Source organism: Myotis lucifugus, unplaced genomic scaffold (genome assembly GCF_000147115.1).
Source record: "Myotis lucifugus unplaced genomic scaffold, Myoluc2.0 scaffold_79, whole genome shotgun sequence".
NCBI classification, from domain to species: domain Eukaryota; kingdom Metazoa; phylum Chordata; class Mammalia; order Chiroptera; family Vespertilionidae; genus Myotis; species Myotis lucifugus.
The window spans coordinates 785,897-812,528 of record NW_005871127.1 but is presented as its reverse complement, the minus strand read 5'-3'; the positions used below and the strand labels follow the sequence as shown (position 1 = coordinate 812,528).

At 37.9% G+C, this 26,632-nt stretch overlaps 1 protein-coding gene across 9 annotated transcripts in view; it reads right to left on the bottom strand.

Annotated features, from left to right (window-relative positions):
* Positions 1-26,632, bottom strand: part of NFIB (nuclear factor I B) — a 225,425-nt gene that overhangs the window by 87,274 nt on the left and 111,519 nt on the right. For all 9 annotated transcript variants that reach the window (XM_006090687.3, XM_006090689.3, XM_014457551.2 and 6 more), the window contains exon 3: positions 9,206-9,259. In XM_006090687.3, the coding sequence (XP_006090749.1) occupies positions 9,206-9,259 (54 nt within the window). The remainder of the gene's footprint in view (positions 1-9,205; positions 9,260-26,632) is intronic.

Here is a 26,632-nt window from a genome sequence, read left to right as displayed (position 1 = left end):
GAACAGTGTATCATACAAATGTACACTTGAAACCTATATGATCTTATTAACCAATGTAACCAAAATCAACTTAATAAAAAGAAGAGTCATGAGGGGAAAAAACCCACAAAGTTTCCTGGATTATCAGAAAGGGGCCCTGTTTTCAAAAGTATAGGCAGCAAAAGAAAAACTAAACAGGTGGGACTATATTGAACTAACAAGTTCCTGCACAGCAAAGGAAACAATCAATAGGCAACCTATGGGAGGGGAGACAATGGCTGCACACTGTACATCTAACATGGGGTTAATCTCCTACAAGAAACTCCTACAAGTTAACAGCAAATGATAAAAAAAAATAAGTAATAACCTGACTTAAAATGGGTGAAGGACTCAGATTTTCTCCAAAGAAGATATACCAATGGCCAGAAGGCATATCTTAAAAGGCTCAATGTGATTAATCATCAGAAAATGTAAATCAAAATCACAATGAGATATCATTCTCACTTCTGTCAGGATGATTATGATCAAAAAACAAAGGCAACCAGCATTGTGGAAGATGTGGAGAAACTGGATTCCTCGCAAAGTGGTGTCACCACTATGGAAAAGAGTATACAAGTTCCTTGAAAAAAAAACTGAAAATAGAACTACCATGTGATCGAGCAATTCCACTTCTAGATATTTATCCAAAAGAGTTGAAATCAGGATCTCAAAGAGATATCTGAATTCCCATGTTCACTGCAGCACTATTCATAATAGCCAAGATGTGGAAACAAACTAAATACCCACCAACAGATGAATGGGTGAAGAACAGGTGGTGGTATATACATATAGTAGAATACTATTTCACCTCTATAAAAAAAGGAAAGGTTGCAATATGCAACAACATGGATAAGCCTTAAGGATATTGTGCTAAGTGAAATAAACCAGTCATAGAAAGACAAATACTGCATGATTCCACTAAAATTAGGTATCTAAAATAGTCAGTATCATAGAATCAGAAAGTGAAATGTTGGCCACCAGGGGAATTAGTAATTGGCATACATAAATTTTCAACTGTAGAAGATTGATAGCTCTAGAGATCTGGTGTACAGCCTTGTAACTACAGTCAGCAATAATGTATTATATACTTTAAGATTTGTTAACAGGGTAGATCTCATGTTAAGTGTTCTTACCACAATAAAATAACATTCTTTTTAAAGTAAGGAAGAATTTTTAAGTAAGGCATGGTCAATAAAATCAAATTAATGCTCAAGAATATGGAAGCAGGAATAGAATGCAAAGGAGCTACTGGACTCCAATGGCAAAACGTTATGAATGTAATGAGAATAATTTCAGTGAGGACAGAAGCCCAGTTGCAGAAGAAGTCAAGAAAATATTTTAAAGTCTTTCATGTCATGTCATGGGGGGAAAAAAGAGAGGGGGAGAGAAAGAAAGATGGGACATTTGAATAAAGGGAGTTATCTGAATGAGGGACAAAGATGCATTTTTAAAAGTAAGAAATAAGTTGCTAGGATGAAGTAAATAGAATAAGGAAGAAATATGTAGAGGGCCAAGAAAAGGAAGGGCAAGAGAAAAATTTCAATGGAGACAGAAAAGTTGGTGGCTTCAGAAAGTAGTAACACCAGGAAAAGGCAAGTGGGAAAATATTTATACAATGTTAATACAAGGGACCCAGAGATAAAGTTTGCCAGGGGAAAAGCAATCTGTAATAATACATTTGTACTATTGCTCATATCACTATTAAAAACTGTAACAAACTTTCATTCTACATTTCCTCAGATGTCAAAAGGCTTAGAACACAACTGAGGATCTAAAAATTATAATTCTACTTCACCATGAGACTTGAGGACATCTGCTCCTTTTGCTTCTTTTATATAATCTCCAAGCTAATCGAATGCCTTTTATCTTGATTTGTAACATTGTTTATGCCATTTTATGTCTTTATGGGATGGCAGTGTAAAAATCGAATGTACTTCTATTTGGTTCCACATCTAATGGTACTTCCTGCAGGAAGTCTTCTGGATCAACCCAGCTGGAAGGGGAAGGAGTATCAAAAGCCCTTACTTTCCTGCTACTCACCAGGTATGCTCTCCTGTCTGATGCTTACAACTGGCCTGGATATAGTTGACTGTGCTCAATTCCAAGGAACTTGTCTGATTTACTCATGTGCTCCATGGCCCTCATGGTTGTGGTAAAACATGGAGCCTTCATTGGGGGTCTAATTCCAAAGTTCATATATTTCCCACTCCATCATGCTTTCTATAATGGCTGGAAATCGTATTTCACAAATTTGAACTCTCATGACACTGGAGTTGTAGCACTAAATAATATGTATATACTAGAGGCCCAGTGCACAAAATTTGTGCATGGGTAGGGTCCCTAGGCCTGGCCAGCGATCAGGGCCGATCTGTGGGGCTACCAGTGGGGCAATTGGGTGCCCCCGCTGGCACCCACCTTGGCTGGTCTGGGGCCTGTGGGCTGGGGGAAGCTCCTTGAGCGTCTGTCCCCTGGTGGTCAGTGCACATCATAGTGACTGATCGTTCCACTGTTCGGTTGATTTGCATATTAGGCTTTTATTATATAGGATACACACACACACACACACAGGGTTGGGCAAAAGTAGGTTTACATTTGCATGTGAGTTTATTCTTGTATTATTATTCATTAATTATTGTATTATTCTCCATACAAACCATGGTAAACCTACATTTGCCACACCCTGTGAGTATGAAATATACACTGTATATATTTATGAAGAGAAAAGTTTGGGGACAGCAAAGCTCATGGGTAATTCATGTTTTTATCTTCTGTAGCACCTAGAATAATGCCATGCACACAATAGATGCTCATTAAATATGTTAGCTGAAAAATTCACCTATAGACAGCTCTTGCTAGACGGTTTATTATTCTTGGTGTGGAGTGGTGTATATTCCCAACTCCTCAAGAGCAAATGACAGTCTCTACTCCTTATTTTGAGCTCAGGCAACAGAAGTTGCCCAATATCCTGTCTCCTGGAGTGTGATTTAACTCTGAATTCAGCAACCAGCGGACACTCAGTTAATATTATTTGTTGACTGGGAAGATGTGCAAAAATCTTTCTTTCATAACCGTATAGGATATTACTAAATTATCTTTTTCCCCAAAATTAAATATTACAGGTAATTAGGCTGGAATCATTGTAGAGGCTGGGCATGGTGCCAACTGCTCTGTAGATTAACCTTTAGGGGTGAGTTGGATACAAGTACCCATAATGTTGCCTGTACGACTAAGCAGCTAAGGGCTATGTATCCTTCGAGCTTTTTAACAGTAATTGGTGAAGAAGGCACTTTCCTCATCCTCTCTTCCTTTATTCTGAATTCTATCATAAATTTGAACATTGAGGAACTTTACTGAATGTGCTGTATTAAAAAAAACCACAAACAAAAAACAAAACAAACAAACAAACAAAAACCTCAGATGATAAAGAGGAAAAATGTCCCTGAAACAAAATCTGTTAGGGGAAAAAAATCCTTTGATTTTAGCACTGACTTGCACAGACCTCATTCTCAAATTACTTAAAAGCTTTACCTACAACTTCAGGTCTTACCACAGTTCACCAAGCCTTTTAGTGTCTTTCCATTTACACTGTTATGAATAGAAAGCCTGTTTATACTCTGTTGCATACTGTTTAGTGCCAACGTTTAAAATTACTTCTAAGTATCATGAAAGAGTGAATTTTCCCCCGTGGAAAACATTTTGATTCTCCTGGTAGATACAATAATTGAGGATATGAGAAGGAGTGGGTATAAACTTATTAATTGAGGAGTAAACAGTCTATGATTTTAAAAAATAAAGTAAATTTTCTCTTTTCTTTGACTCTGAACACCATCTCTGAAGATAAAACATGCTCTATGAGCCCCGGCTGGGTAGCTCAGTTGGTTAAATTGTTGTTTGGTACACAAAGTCGCAGGATCAATCCCCAGTCAGGGTACATACAAGTATAACCAATGAATGCATAAGTAAGTGAAACGACAAATCAATGTTTCTCTCTCTCTCTCTGACACACACACACAAGTAAAAAAAAACAAAAAACATGCTCTATGAGATCTTCAAGGGCTATGCAAATATATCCACCTTCATATACAAATAAAAAAATGTTTTATTATTTTTGTAACTAGTAGAAAGTATTGTTTGTCCCAAACTCCAAGTTTTGGGGGAAAAGTGAAGATTTAAGTAAACATGGTTCCTAGTGATCCCAACAGATAACAACTAAAAATGCAGATGCTGGGCTCATTTTCTTGATAATTATTTGGTTGTTTTCATTAGTTTCATGACAACCCTCTGTTGGTTTCATTCTCAGTATCTATATAATAGGGTTGGGGAGAGATCAACCTCAAAACTTTTATAATTTAAATATTTCTTTTTTTAATCCTCATCTGAGAATATTTCCCCATTGATTTTTAGACAGAGTGGAAGGGAGAGGGAGAGACAGAGAAAGAGAAACATCGATGTAAAAGAGACACATCGATTTGTTGCCTCCTGTATGCATCCTGACCAGGGCCGAGGATCGAGTCAGCAACCAAGGTGTATGCCCTTGACCAGAATCTAACCCAGGACCCTTCAGACCACAGGACAACGTTCTACCATTGAGCCAAACTGGCTAGGGCTAAAGATCTCTTTATTGCAATGCAGGCATATTGCTATGGTTAACAGCTACTCCTTGCTTAGTTTATTCAAATAATTATATTTGGTTCCATCTTTGTTCCAGAGAGAATATAGGTGGCTTACACTAAATACATGGTCCTAATTGCTCCCAGAGGTTTTGCCAGACTACATGCAAAAGTCAACAAAACAGCACAAGCACCCTATAAAATGTGCAAAAAAAAAAAAAAGTAGAATAAGTTCCTGTCATTCCAAGTAAGAAAGCTCTGGTTAAAGGCACTTGGAATACTTAGTAAGATTAAATGATAAAATTTGCAAAAACTGCCCTGGGATTCAAAGTTTCTTTGTTATATTTGCTGCCATGTGAGAGCACATCACAAAAGTACAGTCTTCCTAGCCCTAACTGGTTTGGCTCAGTGGATACAGCTTCGGCCTGCGGACTGAAGGGTCCTGGGTTTGATTCCAGTCAAGGGCACATGCTGGGTTGCAGGCTCGATCCCCACTAGGGGGCGTGCAGGAGGCAGCTGATCAATGATTCTCATCATTGATGTTTCTATTTCTAAAAGAAGGTTTCAGCTTTGAAATGACTTAGAAGCAAAATCTAACTTCTAGATGGCCTTGTTCTCCTTTGATATTAACCATTCCAGCATTAGGTAAATCACCGAGATTGGGAAATCGAACAAGACCATAGCCAAGGAATGTAGAGACAGAAAAGAATAGAGCAAGACAAAGCTAATTTTAAAAGATTATAGTCTAATCACACATTTCCTAAAAGTGGCAGGGGAGTTTTTACTTAGTAGAAATAAAATTATATCTGAAACTAAGTCCATAAACGAATGATTTACCATCAGTTGGTCCACAACAGTTGTTCCCTAATATTGAGAGAGCGCTCTTGTAGTTCTGTTGCTTACAACGGATTAATTTGATATTTAAAACTAAGTACACACAAATATATAACTTCTGAGTCTATCATAAACAAGAGAAATGTACATCATAAAAAATGAAGTGGCCCTAAGGCTTTTTGAATGACTTTTTAAATATATTTTATTGATTTTTTACAGAGAGAAAGGGAGAGGGACAGAGAGTTAGAAACATTGATGAGAGAGAAACATCAATTCAGCTGCCTCCTGCACACTCCCCGCTGGGGATGTGCCCGCAACCAAGGTATGTGCCCTTGACCAGAATCGAACCTGGGACCCTTCAGTCCACAGGCTGATGCTCTATCCACTGAGCCAAACCAGTCAGGGCAAGGCTTTTTGACCAAAAGAACAACGTCATGTCCTTGAACATCATCAAACCTTTAGAGCACCTTAGCCCCGAAAAGATTATGGGGCCCATTCCCACCATGTCACAAAGAATAACAACAAAATATTAAGTCACAAATAGCATAAGGAAATACCATAAGAACTATTTAAATGTGTTTTAAAATAACAAAACTACGCAAGTGCTTTTAAAAATAACAAGTATCAAATATCCCTCCTCTCCAAAACACGTTGCTTTTGTTCACCTGTGTTTAGTTTGCTCACTGAGTACTAACCCCAATCAAGAAAGACAAGTTAAAAACTAAAGGCCTATCTGTAGATGGCCATAGTGCAATTTGGAGAACTTTAGGGTCACCCTCCAGAAGTTCAGAGGAATCAGCAAGAAAGTGGCCTCCGCGTCAGACAGTCAGGCCTGATGCTGGAGAGAAGCCACGTGGGGGGCGGGGGTGGGTGGGTGTTGTGGAGAGACACAAGTGCATCTGCTCTGATAGGATGACTGGATGGGATTCCACCCTCATGTCAACAGTGGGGAAAAGATGTCAAAGAGCCTTTAGCTCTAAAAGGGCTTGCATTGTTGCCATCTCTTTCCCAACCTGTTAGGAAATGAACACAGGAGTAGATGGTAGCAACTGCCATGGCTTGCACATCTCCCAGTGGAAAACTACCAGCGATAAGAAAGCGTTCACCATCAAGGTGATCTTTCCCAAAAGTTTAACTCCTCTTTGTTATAACAACACAAGCAGCAAAGTGATTTGATTGTTTCATTGCTTGTGGTAGTAGGTTTTGATTTTTCCCATAAATGGATTGTGCCTTCTCCAGATATTGAAACCCCACTTGGAGATTTCACATTTCAGCCAAGGCCAGAATACAGAGATGAAAAGGGCCTCCCAAAGATGAATTACACTCTAAAATACCAAACATGCTTGCACTTATGAAAAGAGCTTTTAATAATAAGTATAATTTATCTCAACTGACTGTAATACAAAAACCGTAGTAAGCTCTGATTTTTCACATTTCAAATTAGAAACTAGTCTATGTTCCTAACAGCTTGATTTATTTCAAGGTATTACAGAACAAATTCTTAATTTCATCAAACAGAATTCCTTAATAATCTTATGGTTCATCCCATAATATAATGATATACGCAAAGCATGTTAAAATGATGGAATGTTTCTCAATCATCAAAGAATATTCTAATTATATTCCATTTAATTTTGGTATTTTGTATGTTTTACTATATTCTAACTCTGAAGAACTGGTAATTGATGTATATGTATATACAATATTCAACAACCTAGTTTTAGGACATAGTTCTCAAAAAGGCTCAATTTCCAAGAAAAATTTAAAAGGAAAAAAATTAGGTTTGATTGTTTCTGTTTGCCATATTATATGCAAACAGATAAATTAAGAGATGCTACACTGAATGCAGCAAGAAAAAGATTTGACAAAACTTCTGGACAAATATTGAAAAATTGAATTCTGACATTATCTAACTATTCAAAGTTTCGTTCAGCTCAAGGGAAGAATATTCTTAAGTGAGCATAATTCTTTCTGTATGTGTTCAGAAATGCATTTCAAACAATAACAGCTTATTAATTTCAAATCAAGCTGTCATTCTAAGGCACAGAACATACCCTTTATTTAGGCTGACTTAAAATACTTATCAACTCTTTTTCTATTAGAGGGTTCTTCCTCTCCCATTCTTTGTAAAGTGAATGAGGAAGCTTTTAAAACATGTTTGGGTACAATTCACTCTTGGCTATCTTCCTATGCAGAGGAAATATCAGTCAATTAAAAAGAAGAAATTTTAAAGATTACAAGCTAATGAAATTTCTTCAACTTCAGAAAATTTCTGAAAAAATTCATTATATTGTATAAATAATTTATCATTGTAATCAATGTATAATTTATAAAATTATAAAGAGTTTTTCTTTTGGGGGATTCTCATTATCCAGACATACAAAATAAAAGAATAAATTCACTGAAATTTACATTTAAAATTGTTTGGTCTTTTTAATGTTTTGTTATCAATTTGTAATAATATTAAAATGTTTTGATGAAAGTAATGAAAAATCAACTTAGTATACATTTTCAAATCTACATTTAAGTAGAACTTTTTATCTTTAAAGTATATATTATTTTTGTCAAACAATACGATTCTGTACAATACAGAGCAAATATGTAGTTGTAAAAAATAATTTTTCTAATATAAAAATAAGGTCAAGACTCAGAAAGAAATAATCTGTTTGACTTTGCATTTTTGTTTGGATATTTACTTGATGTATCTTTCCAACACCATTTAAAACAAGGCTGGTCTGACATCATTTCTGTAGTTCTGGGCTTCTTCAGGTATTTCCACCTCACATTAGCAAAGCATGGTGACAAGGGAGATCAAACAATTAAGGACTGAAAACTAAGTCTACCTGAGGAAACTTTTATTATTACTTTTATTAAATTTTTTGGTTTATTTTCCATGTAAATACAGATGCAATTATTTGGGGAGGTAGATGGCATCTGTGTTTTTTGTTTGGATGCTTTGTTTGTTTTGGTGTTTGTTTTTGTTAGCTTTATTCTTAGAGCATTCCTTTGCCAAAGTTACAGATATAATTAACATCTTTACGACGCTGAAATATTAGAAGTTCTCCTTTGCACTGGACTTACCTCATGTGAAAAGACACCCCTCCTAAATCAATACCAAAAGTCTGTATGTTCAGATTTAGGAGCAACAAAAATGAAGACAGCCAACTTATAAAAGCCCATTTTCAGATTTGGAACAACTTCTGAAAATAAAGGGGATACTTGGCATACATTACACTAAACGAAAAGTCCAACTCTCATTATTTCCTGATTCTGGGAATCCAATAAAAACCTTATGGAACAAAAACTCGTTTGCAAAAATCCATCACTGACAACATAACCAACCACCACTACCACCCTCTATAGTTAAGAGTATGGAAAATTTTACTTTTTCTTGTGCGTTTTATAAGAAAGATGTAAACGGGATTTGGGTTTTGTTTTTGTTTTTGGCTTTTCAAACAGCAATGACTTTTAGCACCTGAAAGATACACAACTGAAATACACGCATATTCATTTTCAAAGAAACACCAACAAAAATGAAAACGTTGGCGATTACGTAAATGCTGATGACGCCAATATAGAAGCATGTGCCGCCGTGAAGGGCCTGAGCAGAATCACATCTTGTCCTGATCATACCTGCCCGCCAGGACAAAATAGGCAGCTGACCAATTATGGGCTGTTTATCTGCACAGTGGTACCTTTGTTCTGCAACGTCAGATTGCAAACGTCCTGGAACACATATTTACCTGGAGGATTCTTGGCAGGATCGTTGTGGCTTGGACTTCCTGATTGTCCAGAATCTGTAACGAAATCACAGAAAATGTTTTATTTTTAATTTGTTTTCAAAGAATTTCACAATCCTCAGAAGGGCTTCAAAAATGTTTTTTAAGGTAGAACAATGAAGTTGAGTGTTTAGATAAAGTCTACTTTCACAAGCCTTCCAGCAGCAACATTTTATTTATCAAATTAGATGAATGCCTATACATATTTCTATGTAGGGGGGTGGGGAGGGATTATAGCTCTGTAAGAGTATTTGAGTAGAGCAAGACTTTTTTTGAAACAAAAGGTCTGGCAATAAAGGTGGTTTGAAGATTGGGCCTGTCAGTAGCAACATGAAATACCCCAGATAAATCCTCTAAAAATGCAATCTGAGTGTAATTAAACATGCTTTTAAAAAACTTGAAGAGGTTTTATTCAATGATTAAAATACACAGAAACGAGAGTCCGTTTTTCCAGGATTTCGTGTGCGTACACATGTGTCTGCTCCAATAATCCCCCAACCTACTGGACCCAGGCCCAGATTTGTCTGCATCCCATAATAGCAATCGATTTGCAAACACCAAGAAAAGCACAAATTACTAGGTAGATACCAACAGGGCTTGGTGGAGAGCAAATTGTTGGATCAATTTAATTTCCATCTGTGATAGACGGAGGGCCTGCAGATAAGGAGGGAGAGATCGATGCTGTGGATCTGAATTTCCTGCACCACTTTATTCCTCACCGACGCTACAGAAAGGAACGTGAAGGCTACACGACTGTCAGGCAACACGCCTTTCCTGACGAATCCGACCCTGTGGTGTTTTGTTCACTCCTCTTTCCTCCTTGTCCCTTCTGCCTTTATCTGCATCATTTGCCCCATATGATTATACACTTACTTGCACGTCCCTTTGTAATATTCTTTGATTGGTTCTAGTATTTAAGCTTTGTCTCCCCAACTAAATGGCATGCCCCTAAGCAGACTGTCTACTTCTTTTGTGTCTTCCTCAGTGTGCTGCTCATGGCGGTGAATACACTAGGCTTTCAGAAACTGCCGGAGACATGGGGTGGCTCAGGTTCAGCAGCCTCCTCTGCTTGCCTAGAAAAGGCAATTTTGAACTTGATGGTAAATTTCAACAAAATCTGATAGGTGGGCACAGACACGTCTGTCTTTTCCCTGTGACCCTGTCACTGCACCTAAGCCAAGACAGGGATCCAGTGTCATTTAAGCAGAAGAATCTTGTGCAAGTTTTTTTCATTGGGGTTATTCTGCTCTTTCCCTTAAGAGATTAACATACTGCAACTGCTGTTTCTACTATTCAATGCAAGGACATCCCGTTAGTTTCTTTCTGTAGAAAACTTGGTTATTTATTTCTGCCCTTTGCCTCGGGCCTGCTAACTAGATTTAATGCTGAGATCAGATTTTTACCCCTTCATTCTACTTCCTTGTCAGTTTCTTTTTGCTCCAGAACAGTTTTCATGTAATCGTGGTAAACATATTTAGTGATCCCCACATTATCCTCAATTTATCCTGAGTTCTCAAAATGGAAGTAAAAAACTGGTAAGGACCACTCCTGCAAGTCAAATTCTGACTGGGGTTGCCCCTCTAAAAAGCTCGTCCCTCATCTCCAAATTATTCTATTACATCTTCTGAAATTGAGGAGCGATTCAGTGATTTATAATTTGGGAGATCCATCTTTCTCTTTTTACATTCCTGTAAAAGATGGTACAACATTGGCCACTTTCCAGGCATGGAGCGTGATAGTTACATAAAAATGATAAATCATATCATTGTGCTACAACCTCAGCTATTTCTGCCTTGAGCCCCTCTGACAAATGACCCTCTGTATTGACACTACATTACAGTTTAATTTCTCAAGCGACTCCAACATTCTGAGGAGTTCCTATGTGCGCAGATTAGCACACCCACTGACCAGAGCCTCCCCCCATGCGTTCTCTTCCCTTCTAACGCTGCCTCACATTTATGGAGGTCTAGGCATGCACCCCTCAAGGTGGCTCATGCCGCCTTCATGATGACACACCGTGTGGCAGGTTAAGGTTGTCATCAGAGAACAGGAGTTGTAGACTCTACATGAAGCTTAGCATGTTTAAGTAAGTCAACTTCAAAATGGCATCGCGAAACGCTTTCCCAATGTCTGGATGCTAAAAGCTGGACCAGTAAAGAATGACAGTCTCTCCCATTCCTAAGAAAGCATTCCTTTAGAACACGGCACCCCCTGTGACCACAACATCCCACTTGGGAAACCCTGTTCTTTTCTACTACAAATTACTCTTTTCCTCCATTTCCAACAAATGCAGACCAACCTCTTCAACTGAAAAAATATAATTACAAAAAAAACCCACAAGCATTTGAGGGAAATCTGAAATAGACCCTAAATTTGAGTCATATACTAGCTTTTAATAAGAATTCCACTTACTACAATGATCTGGCATTTACTGGCACACAACGGCAGCTTTCCCCTCATACTCCAGAGCCTGTGCCGTCCCGGGAGGTAAAATGGCACATACTGGCTCTCCAAGCGTGGAGGAGGGCCCCTCCGGGAGAGGGCTAGAAAACAGGTACTTTTCAGGCTGTAAATTCTAACACTATTATCTACTCTTAACTCTTATGTCACCTTATATCGGTCACTCAATTCCAACTGCTGGAAAAGGAAGCAAGCAGGGAGTCGCACTTGGCAGAAAAACCAAAAATGAACTGTTATTGTGGTTATCTTCAGAGAAGCAATTATTCAGACCACATCCAAAACCCTTCCAGTTCACTACCCAGGTCAAATTACTCTATATCCAAAGGTTTCATTTAACCACTTCCATCATGTGCTCAGGTCGTGTGTGTGTGTGTGTGTGTGTGTGTGTGTGTATGTGTGTGTACTTAATGTGTCACAGCTCTGCTCCTCACTAGTGTGATCCTGTGCAAAATTACTTAACTCTTAGAGCCTTGGAGTCTTGATCTTTAAAACTGTAATTCTATCTCTGTTATAGAATCATTGCCAAGATTTTATTATATAAGGCATCAAGCACTTGTTAGACACATTCTGCACCATCAATAAATGAAAGATAATATTAAACATAGAGGCCAAGTTAAAAAAAATGATTCATAGTTTGAATGGGCCAACTTTCAGGCAGAAAAGGAGAAAAAGGACGTGACAAAATCCTGTCCATCCCAGGACACGCATCTAAAATTGTCTGTGGTTAACCAACTGAACATAGACCCAGTGTGTGCCCTTTGGAGAAGTCCCTCTGTCCCCAAAACAGACAAGTCATATTGCTGTTGACAGGATCTCCGGAGCTATCATGCTCCAAAAGCAGTAGATATCAGCCATCTGATAAAATTGCCTTCCATAAGGTTTAAATATTTGAGGAAGAAGGCTGGTAAGGGTGGGGTTGTGAGTCGCCCAGCACACTGGGTCTTCAGTCTAGAAAGGAGATTTTGATTCAGTAGAAAAATAAGGGAGGAGAATGGGCCTTGAAGGCAGCAGACCTAAACCAGTCCTCCGTCATTCCCTCCACATTTCATTTTTGTCTTCCTTGATCTCAATCTCTATTTTTTTCTCATTTCCTTGTTTATATCTTTCTGGCTTACTGCACATAATGTAGATCTGAAATACATTTTGTACTCCATACTTATGACAATCTCATATTCCCATTCTTTAGGTTTAAGTGTGAATCAAGCATACTATATTTCTTCTTCTAGGAAGAAAATATTAATAAAGCTATTTCTAAATTACTACTCAATCAATTCCTCCTCCCTTAGGTTATAGATTCCCCAGAAACTTATTAGAAAGGGTCCACACCCCCACATGCTGACCATTACCAACTTTTCCTCAATCTTTTTCTACACTCCTTACAAAAAGTCAGCCAATCTTTTATGGCTTTTCTAATATCCAAACTTTACCTAAGGAGTGACCGGGTTTCCATAATGAGCCAATTTTATAGAAAATCCTGGATACTTCAGTGATTTAAATGGCTTATCCAAAGTTAAATGGCAACTATGAAAATACATGTCCTTTACATGGGCCACCCATTCAGACACATTGCCTCTTGGGTGGTTATGATGCAATCTGAAAATCATGCAAAGCCAAATGATCTTTTAGTAGATTACATGTTTCTGAGAACTTGACCTTCCCTTAACTTCCCACCATTTACCAATAACATTCAAAACATTTTTCACAAATTTAAAAAAAAAACACCTTTAGCTATTCTTTCTACCTACATTAGAAACAATAATTATTATCATTGAAGTCTTTACACCAACTGACGCTGGGAAGACAGGCCAACTCTAAATCAAATTTAGTTTGGATTCTCTCCACTAAACAAAGGACATTCTAATGTTTTACTTATAATCTGGTGGAAGTCCAATAAAATGTTTGTCAAATATATAAGATAATAAATAATGACCTGCGAAATGTTTGTTACTGAGTATTAACTTTCTAGGGGGGATGAACTCACTTATCTGATGTGGGTGGATCACCAACACTGTGCAAGATTTTTTGAAGGTCGTTAATGTAAGCATCGATTAGATGCAAACCCAGTTGCTGATGTTTGGAACATAATAGGTTCTCCATAAATGCGTATTAAATTTCCATTTAATTTACAATAACAACCATTAAAAACATTGTTTAAAAAGGAAGAATATAAATTCTATGCCTTCCAGAAGCTCAGAGGCTACTCAAAGAGATAGAAATGTGCAAATTAAAAAATATACTATGGTAGGTACTATGAATGAGTATATACCAAGAGGGAACAACTGGTTCTTCCTAGGATGGATGGACAAGAGCATGTCATAAAAGTTATCAGTGGGAGGTGACCTTAGGAACAGGATCTTTAAAAAAATGAACAGATCTCATATCTTTCTAGTACGTATCCCACTCTACCAGCAGGGTGATCACTGAACACCCAAAACTGATTAAGCTACTTCCCTGCTCAAAGTCATACATATATCACAAATCCCAACAGGAAAAAAATACAAATTTTTTAGTCCTTCAATCACCATAACTGGGCCCCTACCAACACCTGGGTCCTACCTTAGCTTTTGGACGTCCCACTATCTCCTGAGTCTTTGCACGTGGTGTCCTTTCCCCCCACCCCCTGAAGTCCTCCCTTTTAGATTCAGAACTGCATGAAGGCAGGGATGCTGCCTTAGTTGGTCCAATGGCCCTGATCTTTGGTATGGTGCCTCTCACATTTGGTTGAGGAAGTCAAATGAATAGGAAATAACTGATCTGTAAAGCACAGAAGCGCACAAAGAAGAAAGGCTGGGCGTGCCCCCTCTGCGCAGAAACATACAAGCCTTTGGTAACGAGGAAAGGAGAGAGAAGAACAATTCCCAGGGCTAGGTCTCATGGCCTCATACAAGGTCCAATTTTCCTTCCAATCTTCCTTGGAAATAGGATGGGTTTGATAAGAGGATCTACCATGAGTCAGAAATTAATTTTTCGTTCTCTCTTACAACAGGAAGAGATGTTTGGTGGGGATCTAGAAAGCAGGGCCCCAGTGTGTGAGTAGGAGGACGAGAAGCTGTTAATGAACTTTACATAGAAGTGGCCTTTCTACTCCAAGATGAAACTTATTCCAGGAATTCATTTTACTCTCTGACATCATGACTTGAGTATCAACAGGAAAACTACAATTAAGAAGCATGATTTTAATTTATAGTCATTTTGGTGCAAAGAAGGAACAGAACAAACTTGTCAGTTCCCTCTGGCTCTAAAACTCTATGATTCTATAACAATCTAGCTTTTATATCCAGGGATATCAAAGAGTAAATGAAACCCACACTGTAACCTGTTAATCTACAGATAGCCTCCTGCTAGAACTAAAATTAGTCATCGTGTGATAAAAGGCTCCTTTGTCATATTCCTGTGCTTTAAGCAGGTAAAGAAACAGCCCATTGTCAACCAAAGAATATGGGATTTTTTAAAGGCTTAGATGAGCCCCCTTCTTTCTCTCTAAAACATTAGTGATTCTCAACATGCTAAAATAGTACATTTTTATGAATTAAATGAACATATAGCACACCATAAAGAATCACTTAAACAAGAGAAAAGTCAAGAAGTAAGGAACAAAAACTTGAGGGAAGGGACACATATGCCCTTCATAACAGGACACAAAAAAGTAAGACAAAAACATCCATCTTTTTATAGGAATTAGGGACAAAACTGTTCTTCTCCTTGGGCAAACCTGGCTGGCCTCTCCCACCTCCCTCTGTTGCACCTCACTCTTGGCTATTTACTTTCCACAATGACTGATTCCCTGGGATTTATAGTGATTGGCTTTATGTAACGCACTATATAGCTTCGGTTTTAATGGAGGACTGCTTCATCCGTTGGCGTGACACAAAACTATAGTTTTACAATATTTTCTTTTTCCTCTATTAAATGTTTACTAGAATAACACAAAGAGAACATGGGAAAACTAAGTGCTTTACTTCTCTCACATTAGTATATACGTGTGCAGGAAAATGCTCTCTCTCACTTTCTGGCTCTCTCTTATCTCGCTGTCTCTTCCCTCTGCTATTTCTGTTTCTCTGTCTCTTCTCAAAAGGACATTGCATTATATGACATCCACTTCGTTGCAAAACTTGAAAAAGCATCTATCCACGGGAAGTAGCGACTCTGTCACTTTCTTCCTTTTGTTTTTGTTGTTGGTAATGTTGGGTTTTTTACTGTCACTTTCTTGATGGAATCCGTGTTTTTGCTGAATCTGTAACCCTTTTTTCTAAACCCAGATCTGAGCAGGAAGAGAAGTCAAACCTCTCTGAATGCTTTTGGCACAACCATAATAATATTCTGGAGACGTGGCTTCCTACATATTTTTAATAAGACCTTTCCATCTACATTATTTCCCATCGGAAGACATGTTTGATATAGCTAAATTCATCATTTTAAAGGATGCTGCAATGGTGAGGTTCCTTATAGATAAAGTAACTTAATAAACCAAAGAAAAACGTGGAAAGAGAAAGCAGATAGATGTGTAATATATCCTCTATTTTCTATCCTTACACATGCCATCTAGATCTGTGATTAAACTTTCTTTTAAAGAGCCACTTTTTTTTTTCTTAACAGGGAGATTTGGTTCAAAACATCGCATCTCAAGGATTAAATAAGAATTTGTTTGGGATCAAGACCACAGTTTGTCCACAAGGAATTAGCTGAAAGACATAGGCCACTAAAGTTTAAAGAAAAAGCAAATCACATATGTGTAGGAGAGAAAATCGTACCTATCCAAGCCAGGAACTGTGGACCAGCACACACAAGAACACCCTGAACAAAACGTGTGCAACTGCCCAACATCTCTGACCAGAGGGCTGCACTGCATCACTAAGTAGAATCCAAACCCCCACAAACGAAAGCAGGGAGAATCCTAGCTGACCTTTCTGGCCTGAGATTAAGTTCAATGACTCCCTACTGACCCAGGGATTGAGTGAACTAAAGGTCATGAGCAGGATCATCGACATGTCTTGCTTTTAAAGCCTTTAGCCTATAGAATGCAAGGACCCCATCCCGGTCACTGTCCAGATTGCTAACTTTCTACAGTGTGTTTTCAATTAAGTAAATAAAATGTAGTAATTAAATCAAGATTGCGTAATATGTTTTTGATTTGTAATCTCATTTAAATTAATTAACTGACTCAATCCTTGTTTAGTTTTTAAACTGGCCTAGTTAGGAAAGAGTCCCTGGGAGCAAATCCAGTTTTCTATCTTTAAAAACAAGGCAAAGCAATCTGGCATACTTAAATTTTTTTAATGCACCAGCAAAATATAAATACAGAGGCAAGAGTGTTAGTGTAGAGGAAGGAGGAGTTTTATGGCATGATTTTGACTAAAAAAAAGAAAAAATAGTTCTCACACTAGAGAGAAATAAACCAAAACATTATTTATTCAAAACATTTCTTTTCCAATTTTATGAAGATTGCATGTTTGTTGGAAGCAAAACATTTCCAGCTGTACTTTAAGTTTCTGAAGAGAGTTGTAAGATTTATAATCTTTCATAAATGCTGCCCATATCTCATAATATTAAATGAACACGCCACTGCGTACTTTAAGGAACAATTTGCCAATGCGCTTTGCCACATGAAAACAATGAAATCCTGTCCAAAGCCCAGCCAGATCCAGTAGGAAAAGATGAGATGAATGTTCTGTCTCTCCCATCTGGGAGACATTGTGGATTTCAGCTATAGTATGTAATATAAATTTTTTTCCTTGGAAACCAAGAAACCTGCATTTTATAGCAAGGTATGTAGTGCAAAGAGAATGTTGGTGAAATATGAATCTGGAAATGAAAACCAGAATGTCATCAGGCTCAAGAACATAATTATGGAGGCAAATTGAAAAATCAATGCAAAATTTCAACATAAACCAAATGCAATGTTTAGGATCCTGTTAGTCTTAAATTTTCTCTTAAAAAGAAAAGCCTGGAAAAATAAATGCCCTTTTACCTCTAAAGTTCTGAACAGCACTTGTTACACTGCCTGACACAGTCACTTACATATCTGCTTTGTTTTATCCTGGGGTCTTCATGCATTATTCTAAATCCTATACATAACCCATTCCTGGGTACACGAGGTCATTTCTTATATCTCCCCAAAACTTAATATAATATTGGAGATCTAGATTAAAACCAGACACAAGGCTTTCTAATACCTCATTGGCCATCTTTCCTCTCAGGGAACAAGACATGTTTTCTCAAAACTTTCTGGAGAGTCAGAACCGCTGGGTTCTACTCAGCAACTGCCAACCACTTGGACTCTGACCCTGAGGAAACCACTTCATGCCTGAATCAGTTTTCATCCTGCCCAGCCACTTAAACCTGCCTAAGAAAAAGGTACGAGTTTTTAAGCCTTCGTCATTTCCCAAAAGAATTAAGATGGAAAAAAAATAACTTCCTACAGTAGTGAAAATATGCACAAGTATATGTGAGGAAAGGCTAAGGTTTTTTTTTTTTTAAATATACCTTAAGGTTTAATCGCCCCCCCCCCCCCCCCCCGCTCCTACCACCAGCAAAGAAAACCACCTGGTTTGTTCTCCGTTTTCACACTATACTTCCCCTTGAAAATACTAATGGCATTGGTAATTAAAGGACTGGATTCATGTCCAGCTCTCCTCCTAAGACTATAAAATCCACGGGGGCAGGATCCAGGTTAGTCTTATTCACTGTCCAGCAGGATTCCTGGCCCATGTGCTCAGTCAGCCTTTGTTAACACATAAGCACAATTTAACAGTGAGCAAGACCTTGATGGCTGAAACCACTCAGAACACTTCCTCGAATTATACTTAAGTTGCCAGTAATGCCAATCATCATTTTTACTTGTTTGGTTACTATCTACACATATTCTATTTTTTAAGTATCTGCAACCTCTCTATATAAATTTAGAAATTGACTCGGTCAATGATCAAAAAGTCATATTCATTTTAAGGCATGTCTGCCTTAAAATATTTTTTAAAAAAAATAGATTTCTCCATTATGTTAGGTAAAAACATATTTTGCTAAATTATTTTGCTAAATTCTTAAAATCACAATGAGTTTAGAGAAAAGAAAGTGAATGGGTTTTTCACATGCCCTATTAGTTATGCATATGTAATTCATAACCTGTCCTTACTTTTTTGTTAAATCATGGCTCTTAAGTCAATGATATATCTATACAAAAATAAATCATATTTTTAATCAAAGGTGCATAATAATAAGCAGAGTAACAAGAGGAAGACAAAGATAATATACTATCTACCAAGTTAAAGTAGATTTGTATATCAGACATTCATTACTGCTTTTGTTTTATCATAATATTGGAGGAAAAAATCAGAGAAGTCACTTGATGAAACAGGAAGCTTGCTGATGTGGCAGATAATGGTATTAAATGTCCTCAGAGTTCCTTGATAAGTGGTTCAAAGAACTTCTGTTCTCATGTTTTCAGGGCAAAAGCTAATTTACCAGGAATAAAACTACTTGAATAATACATCATGTGAACTAACATTTTTGAAAAAGGATAAAATGAGGAAGCAAATGGGGAGATAGCAACTTCCTCCTGCAAATTAAAACTATGCAAGAAAGGAAAGTAACTCAATTTAACTGATAAAATAAAACAACAAAGAAATGGCTAACTCACATTTTTCCTTCTTTTTTAAAGAGGTCAAGATTATTCTAACATGTAGAATAATATATTTGAAAGAACTCTGAAAAGTTTACAACCCTACAGAAATATGAAGGTTTCTTATAATGTTATGGGGCAATATTCTTTCAAATGGTTGTTTTAAGAAGTTAAAAATACAGGTAATTTTAACCAAGTAAAATAAAGAGCCTATTATAAAAGCCTACCATGAAATTCACTGTTCATTACTGTGGTTGTTTGGGAGATGAGAAAAAATGATGAGCGACATGTCCACTTGCTACATCCATTTTAAAGGGGACCAGGAGCATAAGGACACAGAGCTGTGTACCATGTGCTCAAAATTCCTTCTATTTTGTCAGTTTATCTTTAATAGAGATTCAAATAGACTCCTTATGATTCCAAAATCTCTAAGCTAAATCTAAAGAGTATGAAAGAGAACAAGTTTCTGCATAATGTCCCATCCATATGTCTTAACCCTCAATGGTATCAAACCTATGTAATTTTATACGTCAAATGCCTTCCAGATGTGACAGAATTTTAACACAGACCAACTTCAAGGTTGTTGTGTGTGTGTTTTTTGTTACTGAAGACTCATCTCCCATGCTCATAACGATTATTTCCACTGCACATAACATTACGCGTGGCTAATGTTCCATTTTCTGAATTGATTATTATACTGCCATTTCAAAACTGACATTGCCTTCCAATCAAAAAACCAACTACGCTGCATACCCAACCTCCAAAAAGCACCAGAAACCAGGTCATTATTTTCAAGCTGTAGACGGTGCTTGATTACAAGGACAGTTGAACTTCGCCTTGTCCATGCTTGGTAGCTCTGAACGATGGAAAAGAGGAGGAAGAGGTCGTCTGGAGTTCTTTGTCAGAGCTCGCTGCCATCAAACAACTGAGCCTGTCACCTGTTGTTTCCGGTTTTAAAGACCGATTCTAATTAGAGAAGATCAAATCACCCTTGACATTTAATATATGTTAGCATTTGAAAATTAACCAACAAGATCATTTATGGAGAATTTTCAAAACACTTAACAATAATGCTATGATAAAAAAGACAGACAAAATTTTCCAGTAGGATAAAAATAAAAAATTAGAGTCACTGGGAGCCATTAAGAAAAACTGGTAATGATAAGGTTTTGGATAATATCATGCAAACTTAATCCTTCCCCCCAAAAATCAATGCTATGAACTTTATCCTAATTCCATCCCCCCCCCAAAAAATCAGGTTTGCCATGGAGTGTTAATATGTCCTCAGAGCCATCCCTCACTCTACTTCTGCAAACTCCATTCCCAGCTCTGTCATCAACTGCCTTAAAGCTAGGTCCAGCCAATGGGAGGCCCTGGAGGGAGTGTGGGGATTCGGAGGGCAGGAAGAAAAGAGAATGGAAGGTTTTCCTTCCCTTCTCTCATCTGTGACAGGTGTTTCCAAGCACTGGCTAGGTCTCCTTTGTGTTCTAGCTTCCAGTGAATGGTCCCTCTCTCTGTGGTCCACACCCCGCTCAGGCAGGTCCAGCTCAAGGACTCTGGTAACACCACCTTCTCCCTTCACCCCACCCCCAGCCCTGGTTGTGGCAGCGGCTACCATGTGCTTTTTCTACCTGCACTACCATGTGCTTTTTCTACCTGCTCTAACATCATAGTAAAGGGATCCCCCTTAATAATTCCTATTGGACTCCAATAAGAGCTCTATTTTTCTGGATCCTGAGAGATATATATGATTTTTGAAGTATGACATATCACTCTAAAATAAATACCAGGTAGTAAAGTTAACAATATCAGACTAAGTGTAATACCATTTAGAATATTAATACATTCCATCAGAAAGGATATATGAAAATATTTGTTATGATTCTCATTTTAATGGGTGGTAGTGAGAAAACATTTGCCTCAACTCAGTACTAAGTATGAAATGCTATATCCCAAAGTCTTTTGTAATGCACGATAGTGACATATAATAATGATCAAGGTTTAAAAAGGATTAATTACTTAGATTTTCAATGCTATGCCCTAAATACATCTCTTCCAGGAGATCTTCTCATAATCCTAATCACACCCACCCAGCCACGTTAACCATTTCTTCTTTTCACTATCTCATAGTTAGTCTTTCTATCCAACTTTTAACAAGTTACATGATACAGGGGTTTTCTTTGTGCATTTGTGATTTTCCCACACACATGACTCTATGCCCCTTGACTGAATCAATTATAAGCCTCATTATTTTCATAGAACACTATACATTTATTTATATCTCACGGCACAAACAACTTTCAGTTGCTTATAAGTTGCCTGAAAAGCTAACAGTATCATGAGGAGATAATCAAAAAGGTTGTCTTAAATGTATACCAATAATACAGCAACATAACAGCACATACTTGAAAAGAGAAATAATTTCAGCAGTACTTTGTTTTCTCTAGGAAATAGCTCATAAGACCTCATTTGACACTCAGCATTTTCACATAGGAAAAGTCATAAAATATGAATAGACAAAAGTATTTTCTGCTATCAAAATGGCATCCCCTAGGATGCTTTATTAGAACACTCCACAAAAAGGAGATAAACATATTTATGTTTGCACGTGGAGGGATTATATAAACTCACAGTACCAAAACTTTCCAATCACAAGGGCAAGCAGTACGGATACGCTGGATGTTTTATAATGTGCCAGATAACAGCCCCACTTGGAGGAAGTGACATCATGGAAAACATATAACATCGAGCCCCATGTTGCCAACTTCTCCTGATGAAACCTGAACAGGATGAGACCGGAGCCTGGTGGGTGCACTCAGCTGCCGGCTGCCGGCTGCTGGCAGCACCACGTCCCCCTGTCTCCTCTCAGTCACTTCGAACTCCCCAGCCCTCCAAAGGGTTATCTTCATGTTTTTTCAACATTATTGTCCTAGTTTGTGATCGTGACCACCAAACATCATAGGATATTATATCAACTGAAACCATTGTTTAGAAACATTTTTAAAGCTGACCCTCAAATCTATTTTAGTCCACCATGTCACTTCAGGCAAAATTTGGAAATTTAATTCAATAATCTTTATTGAAAAAAATAGGTTAAAGTCTCTTTAGACATGAAATGATCATGAAGTAAGTCTAATAATTTCCACTTTGTGCATTTCCCCACCTCTCCCTTTTATTTCCAATGGGAAGATTATAGTGCGATAAATAAACTGATGCAAACTTCATACTAGGACAGCAGGTAGACATATTGCACAGACATTAAAAACTGTAGGAATAGTGCTGAGACCAACAAGATAGAAACAGTCGTGAGATTCTGTAGTAATAGGGGTAAGAGGCAGGTAGCCTAATGCCAGGTAGAAAGTGAGCCTAAATTTCAACCAGGTTTTTTACTACACACATATTATTCTAAACTTAAACTTTCACTATAAGTTGCAGTCCAAAAAAAAAAATTATCCCCAGTTCTTACAATGTACTCTATCTCTATGTATGTGGATTCTATGATTTAAAAACCATCACATAGGAATATATAACTCAGTTAGAGTCAATATAAAACAAGTGAAATTAAATTATATACAACATACTAAGCAGATAACTGAAATTATGACAGCTATAATTGGCCCAGAAATAGGTTTCAAGAGACACCCTCCTAGTAATGGGCTCATTGAACAAAGAACTAATCTCCAACTTCAAACAATGTATTTGAAGTTTTGATTGGAAGTCAATAAACACAACATATCCATCCACTTACAAATATCACAGCAAATACATTAGAACAAAGTAACATTACAATAGTTTATAAGCAAATGACTTTTTAAATATCAAAGGTGGGTTCTCACACCTCAACCCAGCTCACCCTTGCTCCTCTCTGCTTCTCTCATGGAAAGATTAAATCTCTTCGTGAAACATCCCCTACGTTTCTCCACAGTGTGCTAGGCCTGGTGTCTCTCTGCCCAAGAATTACACTGAAACCATTCAGTTCCTTCACAAGGCCCTTCAACTCCTGGAAGAGGGGAAGGACTTCAGGCTTAACTGACCTCAGCAGAACTGAAACCAGCCAACAACCACAGCAAGGTTGGATGTTACAGTGCCAGCACCAACCTGCAATGCTGCCACCTGCCTCCGAGGAGCACAGCCCTTCTCCCTTCTGTTGAAGAAATGAAATAAAGAGCAACTGAAAGCAACTTAAAAGCAAATGACACTTGTCATGTTGCTTGTTGTTGACAAAATATCTGCGTTTTTAGCAGACTCTACATCTAAGGAATGCTTTCAAGTGTTTTGCTTGAAAAGGTAAACTATAAATGAGAAGACTTGTATTGTGCTCCTGTGTCATTCTCATTTGTTTATGTTTGTTTACTCAATGACAATGTTACTACCTGCAAGGAAGTCGGGGTTCCAGACCCAACTGGGATACAAAAGTGAGGTTTTCCCGATCTGGGTCCCAAGCCAAAGCTTCCTGCTCTCATCAGGCTCCCATCCACGGTGGCCTGTGCCTTTCTAAAGGGACACCATAGCTCAGCTTTCTTTTCCCTGAGCAGGAATCCTCTGTGGTGCCGCAGATGTGCAGGTCACACCATGAAAACCAAAACACAACAGCCAACACAAAAGGGGGGAAAAGAGGCCCGAAATCCAGTGAGGGCATCTGAAAGAAGAGGGAGGAGGCACTTAAGAAAACAGTTTTCAAAATTTCTTTTGAAAAAAAGCTACTAACAACCAAATAATAACTGAACATTCTCTATTAATATCATCCAGCAATTACCAAAACTTGAATAGATTAGCTGATATAATCCAATCACCTGGTAGAGAGCAGCACCTATCTCCTCAGTCCACTCGCCCTGCTGAAAGTGCCTCTAAAGGATGGATGCCTCCTTTCTCTGCTGTTTTACCTCATTTTCTGTTCACCTGTTTACCTGGATTTGTTTTCAGCTTAACATCCATTAAGCATGAAGACACAACAAGAGGTGCAGTGATGATGAGATAACGTCTCAAGGCCATTACTCTTCCCATGAGACTGACAGGAAGGATCTATGATAAGTGGAAGATAGCCTCCTTGACTTGGGTTAAAGGGAAGAAATACGAACCCGCTCTAGAACTTTGACAATCAAAGAGAGAGCTTTAAGACGCCATGTATTTATATTTTGCCGAACTTTTCGTATTTCCCATTAGAAGGCAAAGTCTCTGATAAACTTCGGGGCATTTCTGGTTTTTCAGCTAGTCAGGAAGGAGATGCCTGTTCAAGGGAGGGAATGCTGGGTGCTTGGGTAGCCTACAGCTCTACATCAAGATAGGCGACCTCTAACTAACCACAACGCAAACAATAGTAATTAAGAACAAGTTAATGATGTCACCTCCCCAGGGAACATGTCCTCCAAGGCTCCTTGAAACCGGAGGAAGGTTAGTAGCAATTTTAGTACCAGTTCTCCTATTCCCACTTTAAAAAAAAAATAGGGCCTAAATGTATCACCCTCACCCTCAGAACTATGGAGTCTCTAAGTAAAAACCTTAAAAAGAAATCAGAAGACTTGAGTAAGTTTTTTCTTAGGCAGTTTATATAACAGAGAATCTTTGATCTTTAGCATCTTAATCTGTTCCAAGTTTGTTGTCAATCTCATGAAATTTTTAAAGTTTAAGAATTGTAAAGAGCTAGAAGATGTTTACATGTATTATTTAATTCAGAATTGTGAAGGAATTTTTCATTAGTCTTCATTAATAATCAAGATGATAGTTTGGGCTGAATCAATCAATAATTTGCAAAATCCATGTCAGAGATGTTGGAACAGCTAGATGCGGACAGTCAGTCTCTTCCTTGCCTCCCATTTGTACTAAGTGATAAAGGTAGTAACAAGAACTTTACAATTTTCAAAACAGTTTCACCTACATTATTTTGCAATCCTAGCAGAGGTTGCGCTTTATTCTCATCCTTTACAATGGCCGGGGAAGAATGGAGCTTGGTAACTTGCAGAGAGTAACAGGAAACCTTGATTTGTTTCTTGCAGTTCCCCTACTGACTTTCTCTGTGGCCTCTGGGATGTCACTTAACCTCTCTCTCACTCAATCGCCTATCTCAAACAAGCTGTAATAAAACTTTTTTATTTCCAGTCCACTGGGGCATTAGAACAATGAATCTGATAGGATGTCTCTAACACACTTTGATCTCTATAGGGGAGGTTGCCATAAAAATAAAGGCATCATTGTTATTATTCTAATTGACTTATTTGCAAATGGAGCCTATTGATGGAGCCCAACCCTCAGATACAGAAAACAAAATTATGCCAGTCCTCTAGAGTACAATTGCCTCCTGGCAATTACACCCATAACCACATTTCCTTATTACTGTTATAAAAGACTATGGTTGAAGGGGAGGCAAAGGGGGAGTTTAGGGGGGGTGGAAATATGCTGTTTCTTTTCAATGGAAGATGCTGAAGTTGCAAATTTGGAACCCAAGGCTAGAGGTACCGTAAACTCTGACAGAGCATGGTTCCAAATTAGTGTTGTGTTTGTTCCTCGTGTCAGAAAGACAGAGGTGTCCCTGAGGCTGCGGCTTTTTAGAAAATTTTGAAAATAATTTGGAGAGGGGAGATGACAAAATTACAAGGTAATCTGGGCCAAACTCGAGGAATGCTACAAAACAATGACCAAAAAAAGTTCAAGGCTGTACCATCCTTACCAACATATCCCTCAAGTGGAATTTTTTTCAAGGTGAAGAAAATTGCTTTGCGTTATGACATTTAGAGACACTGAACTTTCCTTTTATGAGCAACATCACCAGGCCCATCACCCTGCACACGTCCAAGGAGGATCATTCACAGTGTGGGCTGCAGGGAGGGAGCCCTCTGGAGTTGTTTAGTACACACCCTGTGGTAGCTCTGTGTCCTGAAAAAAGCCCTTTTTAAAAATCTTAAAATTTAGGGTTCAAAAAAGAGACAATCATTTGGATGAAGTTTCACATATTATTAGTTTTTAAAAATTTCAATCATTTAAAAAGTGTTTGTGGTCATTATTTTTGGATTATATACAATCTAAAGACATGAATTAAGCTCCAAAAAGATCAGTTGAAGGGGACGAGGGACAATTTGACATATGGTGACAATAAATGCCACTTGCCTTATTTTGATTTTATAATCAGTGACATATTCAGTCCCCAAACTGTAAGCAGTGGTTCTCAACCTTCCTAATGCCATGACCCTTTAATACAGTTCCTCATGTTGTGGTGACCCCCAACCATAAAATTATTTTCGTTGCTACTTCATAACTGTAATGTTGCTACTGTTACGAATCGTAATGTAAATATCTGATATGCAGGATGTATTTTCATTGTT